Source organism: Protobothrops mucrosquamatus, unplaced genomic scaffold (genome assembly GCF_001527695.2).
Source record: "Protobothrops mucrosquamatus isolate PMUCROS unplaced genomic scaffold, P.Mucros_1.0 scaffold1756, whole genome shotgun sequence".
NCBI classification, from domain to species: domain Eukaryota; kingdom Metazoa; phylum Chordata; class Lepidosauria; order Squamata; family Viperidae; genus Protobothrops; species Protobothrops mucrosquamatus.
Genome location: NW_015387896.1, coordinates 92403 through 104977, shown reverse-complemented (window position 1 = coordinate 104977; position 12575 = coordinate 92403). Strand labels below are relative to the sequence as shown.

General features: G+C 40.4%; 1 protein-coding gene across 1 annotated transcript in view; it reads left to right on the top strand.

Moving 5' to 3' along the window:
* LOC107293871 (mitogen-activated protein kinase 1) overlaps window positions 1-3718 on the top strand; it is a 12242-nt gene extending 8524 nt beyond the window's left edge. The window contains exons 7-9 of the mRNA XM_015823062.1: window positions 2058-2167; window positions 2404-2546; window positions 3349-3718. Coding sequence (XP_015678548.1) covers window positions 2058-2167; window positions 2404-2523 — 230 coding nt within the window. The 3' untranslated portion in view covers window positions 2524-2546; window positions 3349-3718. The remainder of the gene's footprint in view (window positions 1-2057; window positions 2168-2403; window positions 2547-3348) is intronic.
* Window positions 3719-12575: the final 8857 nt, after the last annotated feature.

Genomic DNA, 12575 nt, shown 5'->3' with positions numbered 1-12575 from the left:
AAGGATGCCTTACCATCGAATCTGCCTAACACCCTGATAATGAATGTAACAGCACTCAAAAGGACGCGAATTCAGAAAAAGGAGCCGGACATCAAAGCAGGCAGCACGCTTGAGGTGCAGCAGGATCAGCTGGGGCCAGTTACGCGCTCCAGGAGCCGGAAGCAGGCGTTGAACGACTGTATATAAACCTTCCCAGCATCTGCCTTTTTAACCCTGATGATGTCAAGTGCACTTGACGAAAGCTTGGTAGATTAAACTCTATATGTTTTATAGATTTCTCTTGGTGGTCGCTTTGTTTTATAATATATATATATACATATACTAATAATAACATTAAAAATACGATCCCTGGGTACATTCATATTCAAAATAAACAAATAAACGTGAACACCAGGGAAAATCTTTAAACTACAAAAGTTTAATACAAACGCCAAGCTTTCGTCAGCAACTGCTAACATCATCAGGGCTTAAAAGGACTCTCCCATTGACTGGCTTTTTAAGCCCTGATGATGTTAGCAGTTGCTGACGAAAGCTTGACGTTTGTATTAAACTTTTGTAGTTTAAAGATTTTCCCTGGTGTTCACGTTTATTTGTTTATATATCTCACACACACACACACACACACACACACACACACACACACACACATTTGTATATATATCACACACACACACACACACACACACACACACAAAGCTTCAATACAAGGTCTTCTGTTTATGTTATCCTTTTAGAGGAAAAAAATACAAGAAATTATAGGTGGTAAATAACACTGGTGTATAGAAACTTACTTTCATGTGATTCACCCAATTTCTGTTGCCCAATTCTGTATGTCTTCCCTGAAATCATTTCTTTCCAGCAAACATCAGTTTTCAAAGCCTCTTTGTCTTTTATTGTCTGTTCTGGCCATCATTTGTTAATCCAGCTTTTATGTCAATGTCTTTCCCAGGCAGACATGAGGCAGCACTGTTAGTACAAAGTGGAAAACATTGGTATAAAGATCCTGCTAGACTTATTTATTTCCTAAATAAGAGTTAAGATAAATAGACTTAAGGATCTGAATAGACTCTGAATAACCAGGAAAGTTTATGTTCTATTAGAGATATAATCATTGTACATATGAATTCAGGATGCTATAGTAATGAAAAACTTCAAATTATAAAAAAGGATTAAAGAGAAAAATGTCAGTATTTGCCACATGTAAGAATATTTCTAGCTAGGCTTGCACTACCTTTTAGTTCTGGATTGTCTCATTTCAAAAATTGAATTAACAGCTGGAGAAGACAACAAAATTGGTTAAGGGTGGGGGACTAGGAAAAGATTGGAGTTCTTGAGGAAGAAAAGTGAGTTGAGGAAGATGATCTTTGAATTAAGGTGAATTGATTTTTTTGACACAGTGCTCTGATTTGCAGATAGTATATTAAATTGGCAACAAAGATTTTGAACAAAGACGTGGAAGACCTGTTTCATATAAAATTATAATTTATATGAGATTTCTGGCCACATAAGAAGAGATGAGAAGTATTGGTCAGTAACGTCAATCATTTTGAAAGCAAATAAAACATAATTTATAGTAACTGTGATAACTATGTTTCTCCTCATAGGGGTGGCCACTGTTTAAATCAATGTTTTTCAGTCTTGGCATCTTTAAGATGCCTGGACCAACTCCCAGCATGTTGGCTAGGGAATTCTGGGAGTTGAAGTCCACACGTTTTAAGTTGCCAAGTTTGAAAAACACAGGCTGTCATCCACTTAGGAGGCACTCTGCTTTTGTTTTGTGGGAGAGTTGTGTGCTTTACAGAGGGTGCTGTCCCAGATTCCTGGTCTGAATCAGCTGGGCTTTTCTGATGGGGAGGACGAGCCCTCCCACTCAGTCTCCAGACCATCTGCTTGCTGAGACAAATGATCTCAGAAACCAAATGTTTCCTGCATTGCTCTCTGCTACCACTGGGGGGTGCATTGCAACCGTTCCTTTCCTAAACAAAATGGAATCTTCTTGTTGCCATGTGTTGTCCAGCAACTGATCCTGCATCCTTTCACTTTTTTATCCCTTTCAGCTCTGGACCTGCTGGATAAAATGTTGACCTTTAACCCCAATAAGCGTATCACAGTGGAGGAGTCTTTGGCACACCCTTACCTCGAGCAGTACTACGACCCCTCAGATGAGGTGCGGGTTGTTTTCTTGGAAGAGGGTTGTTTTTTTAAAATGGGTCTTCAAACTTTGCCCTTTTATGACTTGTGGACTTCAACTCCCAGAATTCCTCAGGCAGGCACGCTGGCTGAGTTTGAAGACCCCTGTTTTAAAAGGATGACTGGAGAAGGGGGCAGAAAGTCATGGCCTTAATGTGACTGGGAAGCAGAATTTCTACACTGTTTTTTTTCTCTCTCTTTACCCCACACTAGCCAGTTGCTGAGGAACCGTTCAGGTTCGACATGGAGCTGGATGACTTGCCCAAAGAGAAGCTGAAAGAACTGATATTTGAAGAAACTGCACAATTCCAGCCTGCCTATCAAGGGCCCTGAGAGCCTGTTTAGGCCAGTGGCAGGTATAGCTGTTCATCTTCAAGGGTGGCTAATTTAGCCCCCTCCCTCAGAAAATCTTTCAACCTGGGAGGTAACCTATGAGTCCCATCCCCTGATCATGACATTATTTGTAAATCTGAAGAGTTTTTTTTAAGCAAGGCACCGTTCCTAGAGCCCTCTGCCTATAGAGCCCTCTGCCTTGGAAGAATCAATTTGCCGATTTCACTCTTGAAACAAGTGGGATAAACAGCAGCCCTATGCAAAAAGATCAGCAGATGCCCTGCTATCCCCATGGGCTTATTTATTTATTAAATTTATATGCTGTCCATCTTGCCCTCTGGTGACTCTTTGGGGGCTTACAACAAATAAAAATAGTATAAAACATTAAAAAAATATTAAAATGATAGATATTAATATTAAAATTAAGAAAGGTAGCTAAGGAAGGAGGCAAAATACAAACAGGCTGGAGCTGGAATCTCTCTGTCCACTATCCACCTTGAGTCTGGAATGCTCCTATCGGCCTCACACCAATCCTCAGGGCCAGGTTTTAAGGCCCTTCTGGAAGGCTAAGTTGGGGACTGATCTTACCTCAGAGAGTTTGATGTTCCAGACGGCGTTAAGCCACAGCTCTTCTCCTGGGCCGATAATCCTTTGTGGCAAGAGAAAAAAGCTGTTTATGATACATCTGTGTTTTATAACATATTGGTATTCAGTGATGAAATGTGGCTATAACTTAATGTACAAGAAACCATAGATAACTGAGCTGTGGTCAAGGCCTCCCAGGCACCAGCAGGTGAATCTTCATGCGATCCCTTCTTCTTTCAGGTCGCTGCTTCACCGGGAGATGATTTGGGACTGTACCCAGCTCCCCCTTTGGAATGTTGAGGGGAGCACAGGATTCAGGGGTACCAACTCCAGGGTGCCCCTGTAGACTTGCTGTACAACTGTGCTTTGCTACGTGGCTGTGAACCCTGGTAACCCATCTCTGGACCCCCTTAATGTGATGTGTTGGGGTGAGACCCTGGTGCCCAGGTTGGGGAAGGGGGGGCCTGCTCCCTCCCTACTGGAGGGAAAAGAAAACAGTCTCCCATCCCTTTATCCCTTTTCAAAGCAACGAAAGGGGTGTCATCTCCTTTTTTGGCATTTTACTGTCTTTGTTAATGAGTTAATAAACTAATCCTATTTTAGCAGGGCCATTTTCTGATCCCTTGGGCATTATTAGCAAGGGCAACTGAAATCAAATCCTGGTTCCTGGACATACCCTTTGTATCTTTCTTCTGTAATCCTCTGAACCCCACTACATTTTGAAAACTGGGAGCAGAACCTTAAACTCTCTGACTACCCAGCTTTTCTGCAACACACCTTAAGAATCCAGGAGCCTTGATTCCTTCCTGCACAAATAGAGGGCATGTCTGTGCTGGTGTTTATCAACTGATTTATGCCACTTTTGAAACACCTGAAATGCACATCCGACCTTGGTGGGTCATTTTAAGGAACTTCTGAAATGCAATGCAAGGAAAGATCCTGTGATGAGGAAAAAAGTGTCTGGTTTGAGAGCAACAAATATCTTTCCCTCCACTTCTAATTGTTGTGTAAGAAACTCTGCAGATGAAAAGGAAGTCCTTACATTTCTTCTACTTCCTCAACCTAGAGACTAAGATTTTTCGTTGTCTGCCTTCCTTCTCCACCCTTGCATTTAATAAATTGGGTGAGTGTGCGTGTGTGTAAACTGCTGCATACCTTGAGAAATCAGTCAGCCTCTGCAATGGCACAGCACTTTGTCTTCTTGTTGCTACGAACATACATGGCTGCCCCCTCCATTCCTTTCTCAATATTTGTAAATGCCGATTTTTAACTCCCTCTTCATCATGCAAAGCAAAGACCCTCAAGGAGTGGAACTTAACAGTTTGGGGCAAGTGTGAATGGAAAAGTGGGAAAGTCACTGATCACAGTTCTGTTTTCTAAAGGGATAGTCCTGCTGCCCCCAAACCACCAGACTGCCAGGTAGAAAGGTTTTTTTGGAGAAATTCAGGGGGTTGTTTGGGTGTTCACCGTCATGAGTGGAAATGAACCACTACCCCCTTGAAAGTTAGCTTTTGCAGGAAAACTGCTGCTCAGATGGCCCCACCTCTCCCCTCCCTTCCATGTGTGCCATTTTTCAGTAACAATTTGGACGGTTGTTTGTCCTGAAAATTCCAGTTCTCAAAGATAAGAAATGCTCTAAGCAGAACAATGGGATTTGGGATGTGGTTTTTTTTATTTGTTTTGTTTCTCTTAACTTTCCACTTGAATGAAGGAGAAGCTTCTGTGTTCAGACAGCATTGCCTGCTTGTCCTAGCTGTGATGATATGCAGTGAGCTTTCTTCCTAGGGTGTGTTACCATTTGAAGGAACTTGCATTAAAGGGAATTAATGCTTCTCCACCCTTCTCTGCTTTGGATTGTATAAAAACCTAAAATAAATCATTCCTTTATTCCTTCAGCAGCTGTTACGTCTTAATTTGGGGGTTGGGGGGACCAGATTCTTAAATTAGAGCCCTTTTTAAAAAGCAATTACAATGTCAGTAACCTGAGCAGGCATCATATTTCAGAGATCAAGGTGAACACAGGTAGTCCTTGACTTATGAGCACAATTGAGCCCAAAATTTCCATTGCTAAGCAAGATGGTTGTTAAATGAGTTTTTCCCCATTTTACAACCTTTCTTGTCACAGTTGCCATGTGAACCACTGCAGTTATTAAGTTAGTAACACGGTTGTAAATGAATCTGGCTTCCCCATTGACTTTGCTGGTCAGAAGATCCCAAAAGATGATCACATGACTCTGGGACACTGCCACCGTCATAAATATATGCCAGTTGCCAAGCGTCCAAATTTTGATCACATGATTACGGGGATGCTGCTACAGTCGGAAGAGTGAAAAATGATCATAAGTCACTTTTTTCAGTGCTGTGTAACTTTGACCGGTTACTAAACAAAAAGTTGTAAGTTGATTACCTATACAAAGAAGGTGCTACAGATAATCTCATGGCAATGTGAGCAAACCTCAAAAGAATGTCGTCAACCTAGTTGTGTATTTTTAAAATCAACTTTGCATTTTTCTCAGAGACAAAATGGCCATGTTAATAACATAATGCTTTTATTGGGGATGCAATATGATCTCATACATCATGCCTAACCATGATGTTGCCAAAGTAACAGAACAAGCATCACACTGGAAATGCCGTCCTTTGCATCACAAAGTTGTCCCCCTTCTATGAATAACCTAGTTATTTCAGAGCCAACCTGAATGAGGTTTCCAGATAAAATACACTGTAAGCACATTAAACAGATACCTAGAGTCGGGCTATAAGAAAGAATTAAGAACTGGTTTGTCAGCTCAATGTGGTTCATAGAATAATTAGGGATATCTGCACATCTAATGGCTATAGTAATTGCTTAGGAAATGTACAGTGCCTTTGGTGATTAACTGGGATTGTTATTAATTACTGTTAAGAGGAAGGAAACTGCTTGTGATGTAAGGGTTTCAAGACAGGATATACTTGCAAAAATGGATAGTCAACAATAAAGATCTTGTCTCCACTGTTTCTCAACTTGGATTCTGCAGAAGGTTGATAAACTTGTATTCCACATGTGACTGAGAACTAGAAAACTTGTACAAATTAAATACTTCCTGTAATACAAAAGCCATAATTGGTGTTAATTGGTTGTGAAATTAAAACCAGATCCATCCAGAGGACCACTAGATAGGAGCAAAAATGTATGGGAAACTCAGATTTTTTTTTTAGCCTAAATCTAGTCCCCCTTCTCTACCATCACTCCTGGAGTACTTTTTATTCCAAATTATCTTACTCCAGGTGTTATACTCACTACCTTGTATTCTGGTGAAGTTATCTTTACTATTTGGCTATCGCAGCATACTTGATTAAATGAAAGGTGATTGAATTCCAAGCCACAAAGAAATATAATACATTACCAAAACATTGCACGCTACCATATCCTTTGTTTGCTGCTCAGCTATCTCTGTATGGTTCCCCCAGCCCTATGTAAAGATAGTAGCAGCAAAATATGAGACATTTTTCATGACATACAAGCATCATGTTCCAAAGCCATGGCTTAAACAAAAGTTTTAGAAAATGTTTGAAATATCGCCATAGGTGAGGGTCCCTTAAAGATAGATATACAATAGGACATTAGCATATTCTTGCAGGAAACCAGTCAGACTCAGTGATCTAAATAGTTTGCTTCACGAGCTGAAGAATAACAGCTCGTTTGTGTAAGTCAGGGTTTCCCAACCATATGCTTACTTTAAGATGTGTGGACTTCAACTCCCAGAATTCCCCAGTCAGCCATGCTGATAGACCCACCCATACTGCAGTTCTTTGAGAAATGGACTTTAAATCGTGGGAAGCCTTTTAGCCATAAGGAGACAATCATTAAGGTAGGAAAAACCCAGCCACTGGAAGGTGGTTTCGTCACTTGCAGATCTCAATCTTGTCTGCTAGCTAATTATGTTTATGGGATTATGGTTGTGGCTATTACTTTGCAGGTTATTATCCATAATTTACTCATTAGTACATAATGACATTCCATGCTTGTGCGGTCTGCTTCAAAACATACCTGGTCTTTGTACAGTGATCATCCCACTTCCTAATGTTGACATCAATGATAACAAACTAAATTGTATCTTTGCTTTCATTTTGTTAATAAGCCTTCCTTATTACCATCCAGCTTGAGGTGTTTTCTTTATATATGCTTTTTAAAAAAAACCCTCTGATGCCATAGGGTTAGGCTACAAAATGCAACTACTGGCAGCTTTCACAGTTCTCCAAAGGATTAGATCAGAAACAGGTGTAGGTGACAGAAAACCTCTTAGGCTGCCTCACTGAAATTAAACTTGTATGTTGCCAGACTCAACAAATCTGGGCAGCACACAAGGTACCCACACAAACATACATATAAGCTTTTTTAAAAAAACTATACAGTTAGAAAGTTAGCATATCATGGTATATAGGCAGTTGGCCAGATATATATTCCTTATAAAAGAAGCATTGAATATCGCACATCGCCACCAACATAATAAATAATGCAGTCCTTTCTATTTTCTGTGTGCGAGTGTGTGTTTGCCTTGGAGTCAGCCAGAGACTAGTGCTTGCTGTTTTCCTGGCAGCTTTTTCCAGAAATTTTCTGCTCCATTATGCTACAAGTAATCTAGACCATCAGTTCTTTGTGCTCTTCCTAGAATCTTCTCTCCATTTTAGCTGGATAAACTTATTATAAGAGAGACTATAATTTATTTCCAACAATCTGGGAGCTTCAAAACTAGTTTTCCCAGCCAGGAAAAGAGTCATTTGTCTCTATTAATATTAAAAGTGCATTATTTGAAATGAAGCTTAAAGGGCAGCCACCTTGCCAGGCTGAGTGGAGCAGGCCTGTAAACAGATTCTATTATGAGGCACAATAGATGGAGCGTTTATTACTGTTTTCTTCTAATCTAAACAATTGGAGGAAATCATGGCAGAATGTTTGTTGTAGAACAGCTTGAGGTTGTATGACTCACTTTAGCTTCAACAAGAAGCATGCATATATACAAATCCAGAGAGAAAGAAAGATTGACATGAAATGAGATTCAGTAGTATTCCAGAAGCAAGAATTTTCCAGGGGTGTGGAATTATAGCTCCCATAACCCCAACAGGTAGGAAAAAAAGCTGAAATGGGCAAATCAAACAGACCTTCAAAACCAGTGTTCCTCAATCTTGGCAACTTGAAAATGTGTGGACTTCAACTCTCAGAATTCTGGGAGTTGAAAGTCTGCACATTTTCAAGTTGCCAAGATGAAGGAACACTGTTTTAAATGCTGTTGCTTTGCGAGAAATTCTTTAAAAAGCTTGGTCAATGCAAAATATTTTTACTAAGTGCAGAAGGTTGGCAGAAAGAAAAGGAGGAAAGAGTTTTAGCCCCTCTTTATCAGCCAGTGCAGGGTGTTTTTAGAACAGGTTTCTATTTCTTTGCAGTCCACCTGTTGCAGAGGCAGGACAGAATATATGTTCTGCCCCATTTTACCACCTTTCTTGCCACATTTGTTAAGTGAATCACTGCAGTTGTTAAGTTAGTAACACAGTTGTTAAGTGAATCTGGTTTCCCCGTGGACTTTGCTGGTCAGAAGGTCACAAATTGTGATCACGACCCCGGGACACTGTGACCGTCATAAACATGAGCCAGTTGCCAAGTATTTGAATTTTAATCACGTGACCATGGGGATGGTACAGTGGTTATAAGTGTGAAAAATGGTCATAAGTCAATTTTTGCAGTGCCGTTGTAACTTTGAACAGTCACTAAACATACTGTTGTAAGTCAAGGAGTACCTGTACAAGCTTGACTTTTAGAAGGTAACATCAACAGGGTAAGTTAGAATCATATCTAAGACTGACCACCTTGATATTCTTGATCTTATCCAAAATATTTAAAGGCACCAGTGAATGGGGGGGGGAAAGAATTGAAATTTTGATATTTAAAAGAGTGAACGAAAATCAAACGAACATGCAGGAAATCCTTTTTATGTCTGAGATGTTCAACTTCATTCAAAGATCTTGGTTTGACAACAGTGCTTATGAAAGCAAAGTAGCTATTACAGAAAACCCATGGTCAGATGGGGAAAAAGGTCTTTATCAAAAATCTCAAAAATATTCATTAATCATTTCTGGAAGAAGAATGTCCCTTTCTCCTTTAAATGTATGTCAGCTTTCATCAATCTATCTTCCTCTGGATGCATTGGGTGGGTGCAGACGTTCTGTATGTACATTGCTGATTTTCCTGTAATCAGGAAAATCCATGCAAAATCTTTGCAACTGGTTGGCCCCTGCCTTCTTCCTGGGGCTAAGAGAAAGTGACTGGCCCAAGATCACCTAATTGGCTTCCATGCTTAAGATAGGACTAGAACTCAAGTCTTCTTATTCCTCCTATGCAGCTAACCAAACTACCTCTTGCGTATGGACATAGTAATAATACCTATTATTCCCAGGGAGTGCAGATTAGCTGAGAATTATGGGGTATAAATAAATGGCTAACATCATTGGGTAAGTATTATTATGTTCTTTCTCCACTGCTGTTACAGTTCTTAAAACATTCATTAGCCTGTATAAGCTATCAATGAACCAAATCAAAATTGCATTACAACCAATCTGCATTACAAAGGCGATCGTAGGCTGACAATTTCTCTTGTTCTAAACTAGCTGTGATAGGAGCATCTTGCCCAAGCATTTATGTATCCAGAGAGTTGCTTCCTCTGATCAGCAAGCATTACTTAAAAGGATCAGGGTATCTGTGAAGACTTCTAAGTGAAGTATTCATACTTAGTCTTTATTCAGTAGAACTCAAGATAACACATAAAGAATCCCAAAGGGTTGCTTCCCATTCTAAATTGCATTGCTTTTGCTCCCTAGGAATAATAAAGGTAAAGGTTTCCCTTGCCCAGTTGTGTCCGACTCTCGGGAGTAGTACAAGCCTTTGTTGTCCGAAGATGCTTCCGTGGTCTAGTGGCCAGCATGACTATCCACCGAGGCTCACAGAAGACTGTTCCCTTTCCACCAAAGTGGTACCTATTTATCTACTTGCATTTGCCTGCTTTTGAACTGCTAGGTTGGCAGGAGCTGGGCAGAGTAATGGGAGGTCACCCCATTGCGCAGCTGTCAGCTCTCGAATCTGGGCTGTTGACTTTCAAGCCGACAAGCCCAGAGTCTTTAAACACCAAGCCATTATGCACCCTAGGAATAATAAAATTAACCAAGTCAGAAATGGTGGCTCCATATCCATATTCTTTTGGTAATAATGTGTAAAGGCAAAACTGTTAAGTGGGGCAATTTGAAGTTCTCCACTAAGGCAGATTATACAACCACTAATTTGGGGAGATGTGATGCTGGCTCGGACGACAAGGAAGAACCAGCTCTGGGGACTTTGGAGTGGGGTCAGGAAGGAGCGTCAGGAAGACTAGGGGGCTCTGCACCAGGAGTGGATGGCAAGAGGAGAAGGCCAGAAACCTCGGAAGGGCTGTTGGAGGAACTACTGGATGAGCGCCTGGCTAAAGAGGAGAGAAAAGAGAAGCAGCTGCAGCCAGGAGGCTCAGATGACCAGCCAGTCCTAAAAGAAAAGTCTCTGGTTTCAATTTTAGATTCATTTAAAAAAAATTCTTAATTAAAATATAAATTTGGCCCCAATAATTTTTGCTTTGTCACAAGTCCACCAAAGATGATAAAAAAATTATTCTTTTCCATTACGTTCCCAACATACTCTGGCAACATTTTTATACATCTTTGACAAATTATCAGGTGTTAAATACCAACAACACATCATTTTATAGAAATATTCTTTTAAATTATAATTCAGTGTAAATGTTAACCCTTTCATCCACATGTTTTCCCATTACTCAAGTGTTAGTTCCTTGACCATTGAATCATACTATGTTACACATATTGATTTTCCAAATTAAATGTTAACATTTTATAAACCTTTGCAATAACATGTTCATCACTAGAACACAGCACAATTTCAAATTACTGGTTTAACCTGTAATTTTTTAAATCTAAATTAAATCCTTCATTGTAAATATGTAAGCCAGTGACAAACACGCCCTTCTGCTTCCAAGTCTTCTTTAAACTTAAGGCTGAGTTCATCTTGATTGAAAAATATTATCTGATCATAATGCATAAGAGTTTGGGCAGGCTATCAATTTCTTCAGTACTCTAGGATCTTCATCTAATTTTGGAAGTTTAAACTAATTTAAAGCAAAAAAAAAGATACCTCCAGGTCATGTTTCTAGCAATCATAAGTTTCATTTCATCTTTCACAATTTCCAAGAGAATACATTATGATTATTCTAGAACAGTGAATTAGGGGTAATCATAGGCCACAAAGTTGCTAGGCAACTGCATTTATGCATTCAAAAGCTTTCTTATCATCCTCCCCCCCCCCCCGTTTACTAATCCAGGTAAGAAACATGATCAAACAAGGACAACAGCGAGGGGAGATGAGAATCAGAAAGGGGGTGGAGAAAAATTAGTGCAGATGTGATACGATTGGCCCTTTCCAGGGTGATTTGCGGAACCGGTGATGTACGATAGTCGGGCTGACTATCGGGCCTCGCATGCGGCTTAAGGAGACACGGACAACATCTTCCTTTGGTGAGGTGTGTAGAAGCAGGAGCGAAAAGACCCCTTGAGTTCTTACGCACCTACTTTTATTAGGGTATAGCAGGTATGGGAGTGGTTACATCAGGTATGGGAGTGGTTACATCTCAGGAGGAAGGGAGCATTTCCTTACTACCATATACGGTCTTTTTTGTGCCCTTTAGGAAATAAGGAAGTCACCTTAGGCGTACGTGACATAGCTGTTGGTCACGTAGGCTAGCTTTTGTTTGAGAAAGTACTGAGCGATAAGCACTGATACATTGTGAAATGTACTGATACATTGTATAGAATGTTGCAACACAGATGGAAGGGGACAGATGTGCAGGTGTAAAAATAGGAAATGCTTAGAAGAAGTGTAGTAATGCCTCTTGGGAACGAAAGAAGGCTGTAGACGTACAGAGCAACAGCAGCAGCAGAAAAGATGACAATGAACATCTATTCAGAGCTGTTTATCAGAGAAGGAGAACAAAGAAGAGGGAGTCAAGCTATTCTCCAAAGCGCCTGAGGGCAGGACAAGAAGCAAGAGAAGAGCAGAGAAGAGCAACAAAGATGATTAGGGGACTGGAGGCTAAAACATATAAGGAACGGTTGCTGGAATTGGGTATGTCTAGTTTAACGAAGAGAAGGACGAGGGGGGACATAATAGCAGTGTTCCAATATCTCAGGGGCTGCCACAAAGAAGAGGGAGTCAAGCTATTCTCTAAGGCGCCTGAAGGCAGGATGAGAAGCAACGGATGGAAACTGATCAAAGAGAGAAGCAACTTAGAACTAAGGAGAAACTTCCTGACAGTTAGAACAATTAACCAGTGGAACAACCTGCCTCCAGAAGCGGTGAATGCTCCAACACTGGAAGTTTTTAAGAAGAGACTGGACAG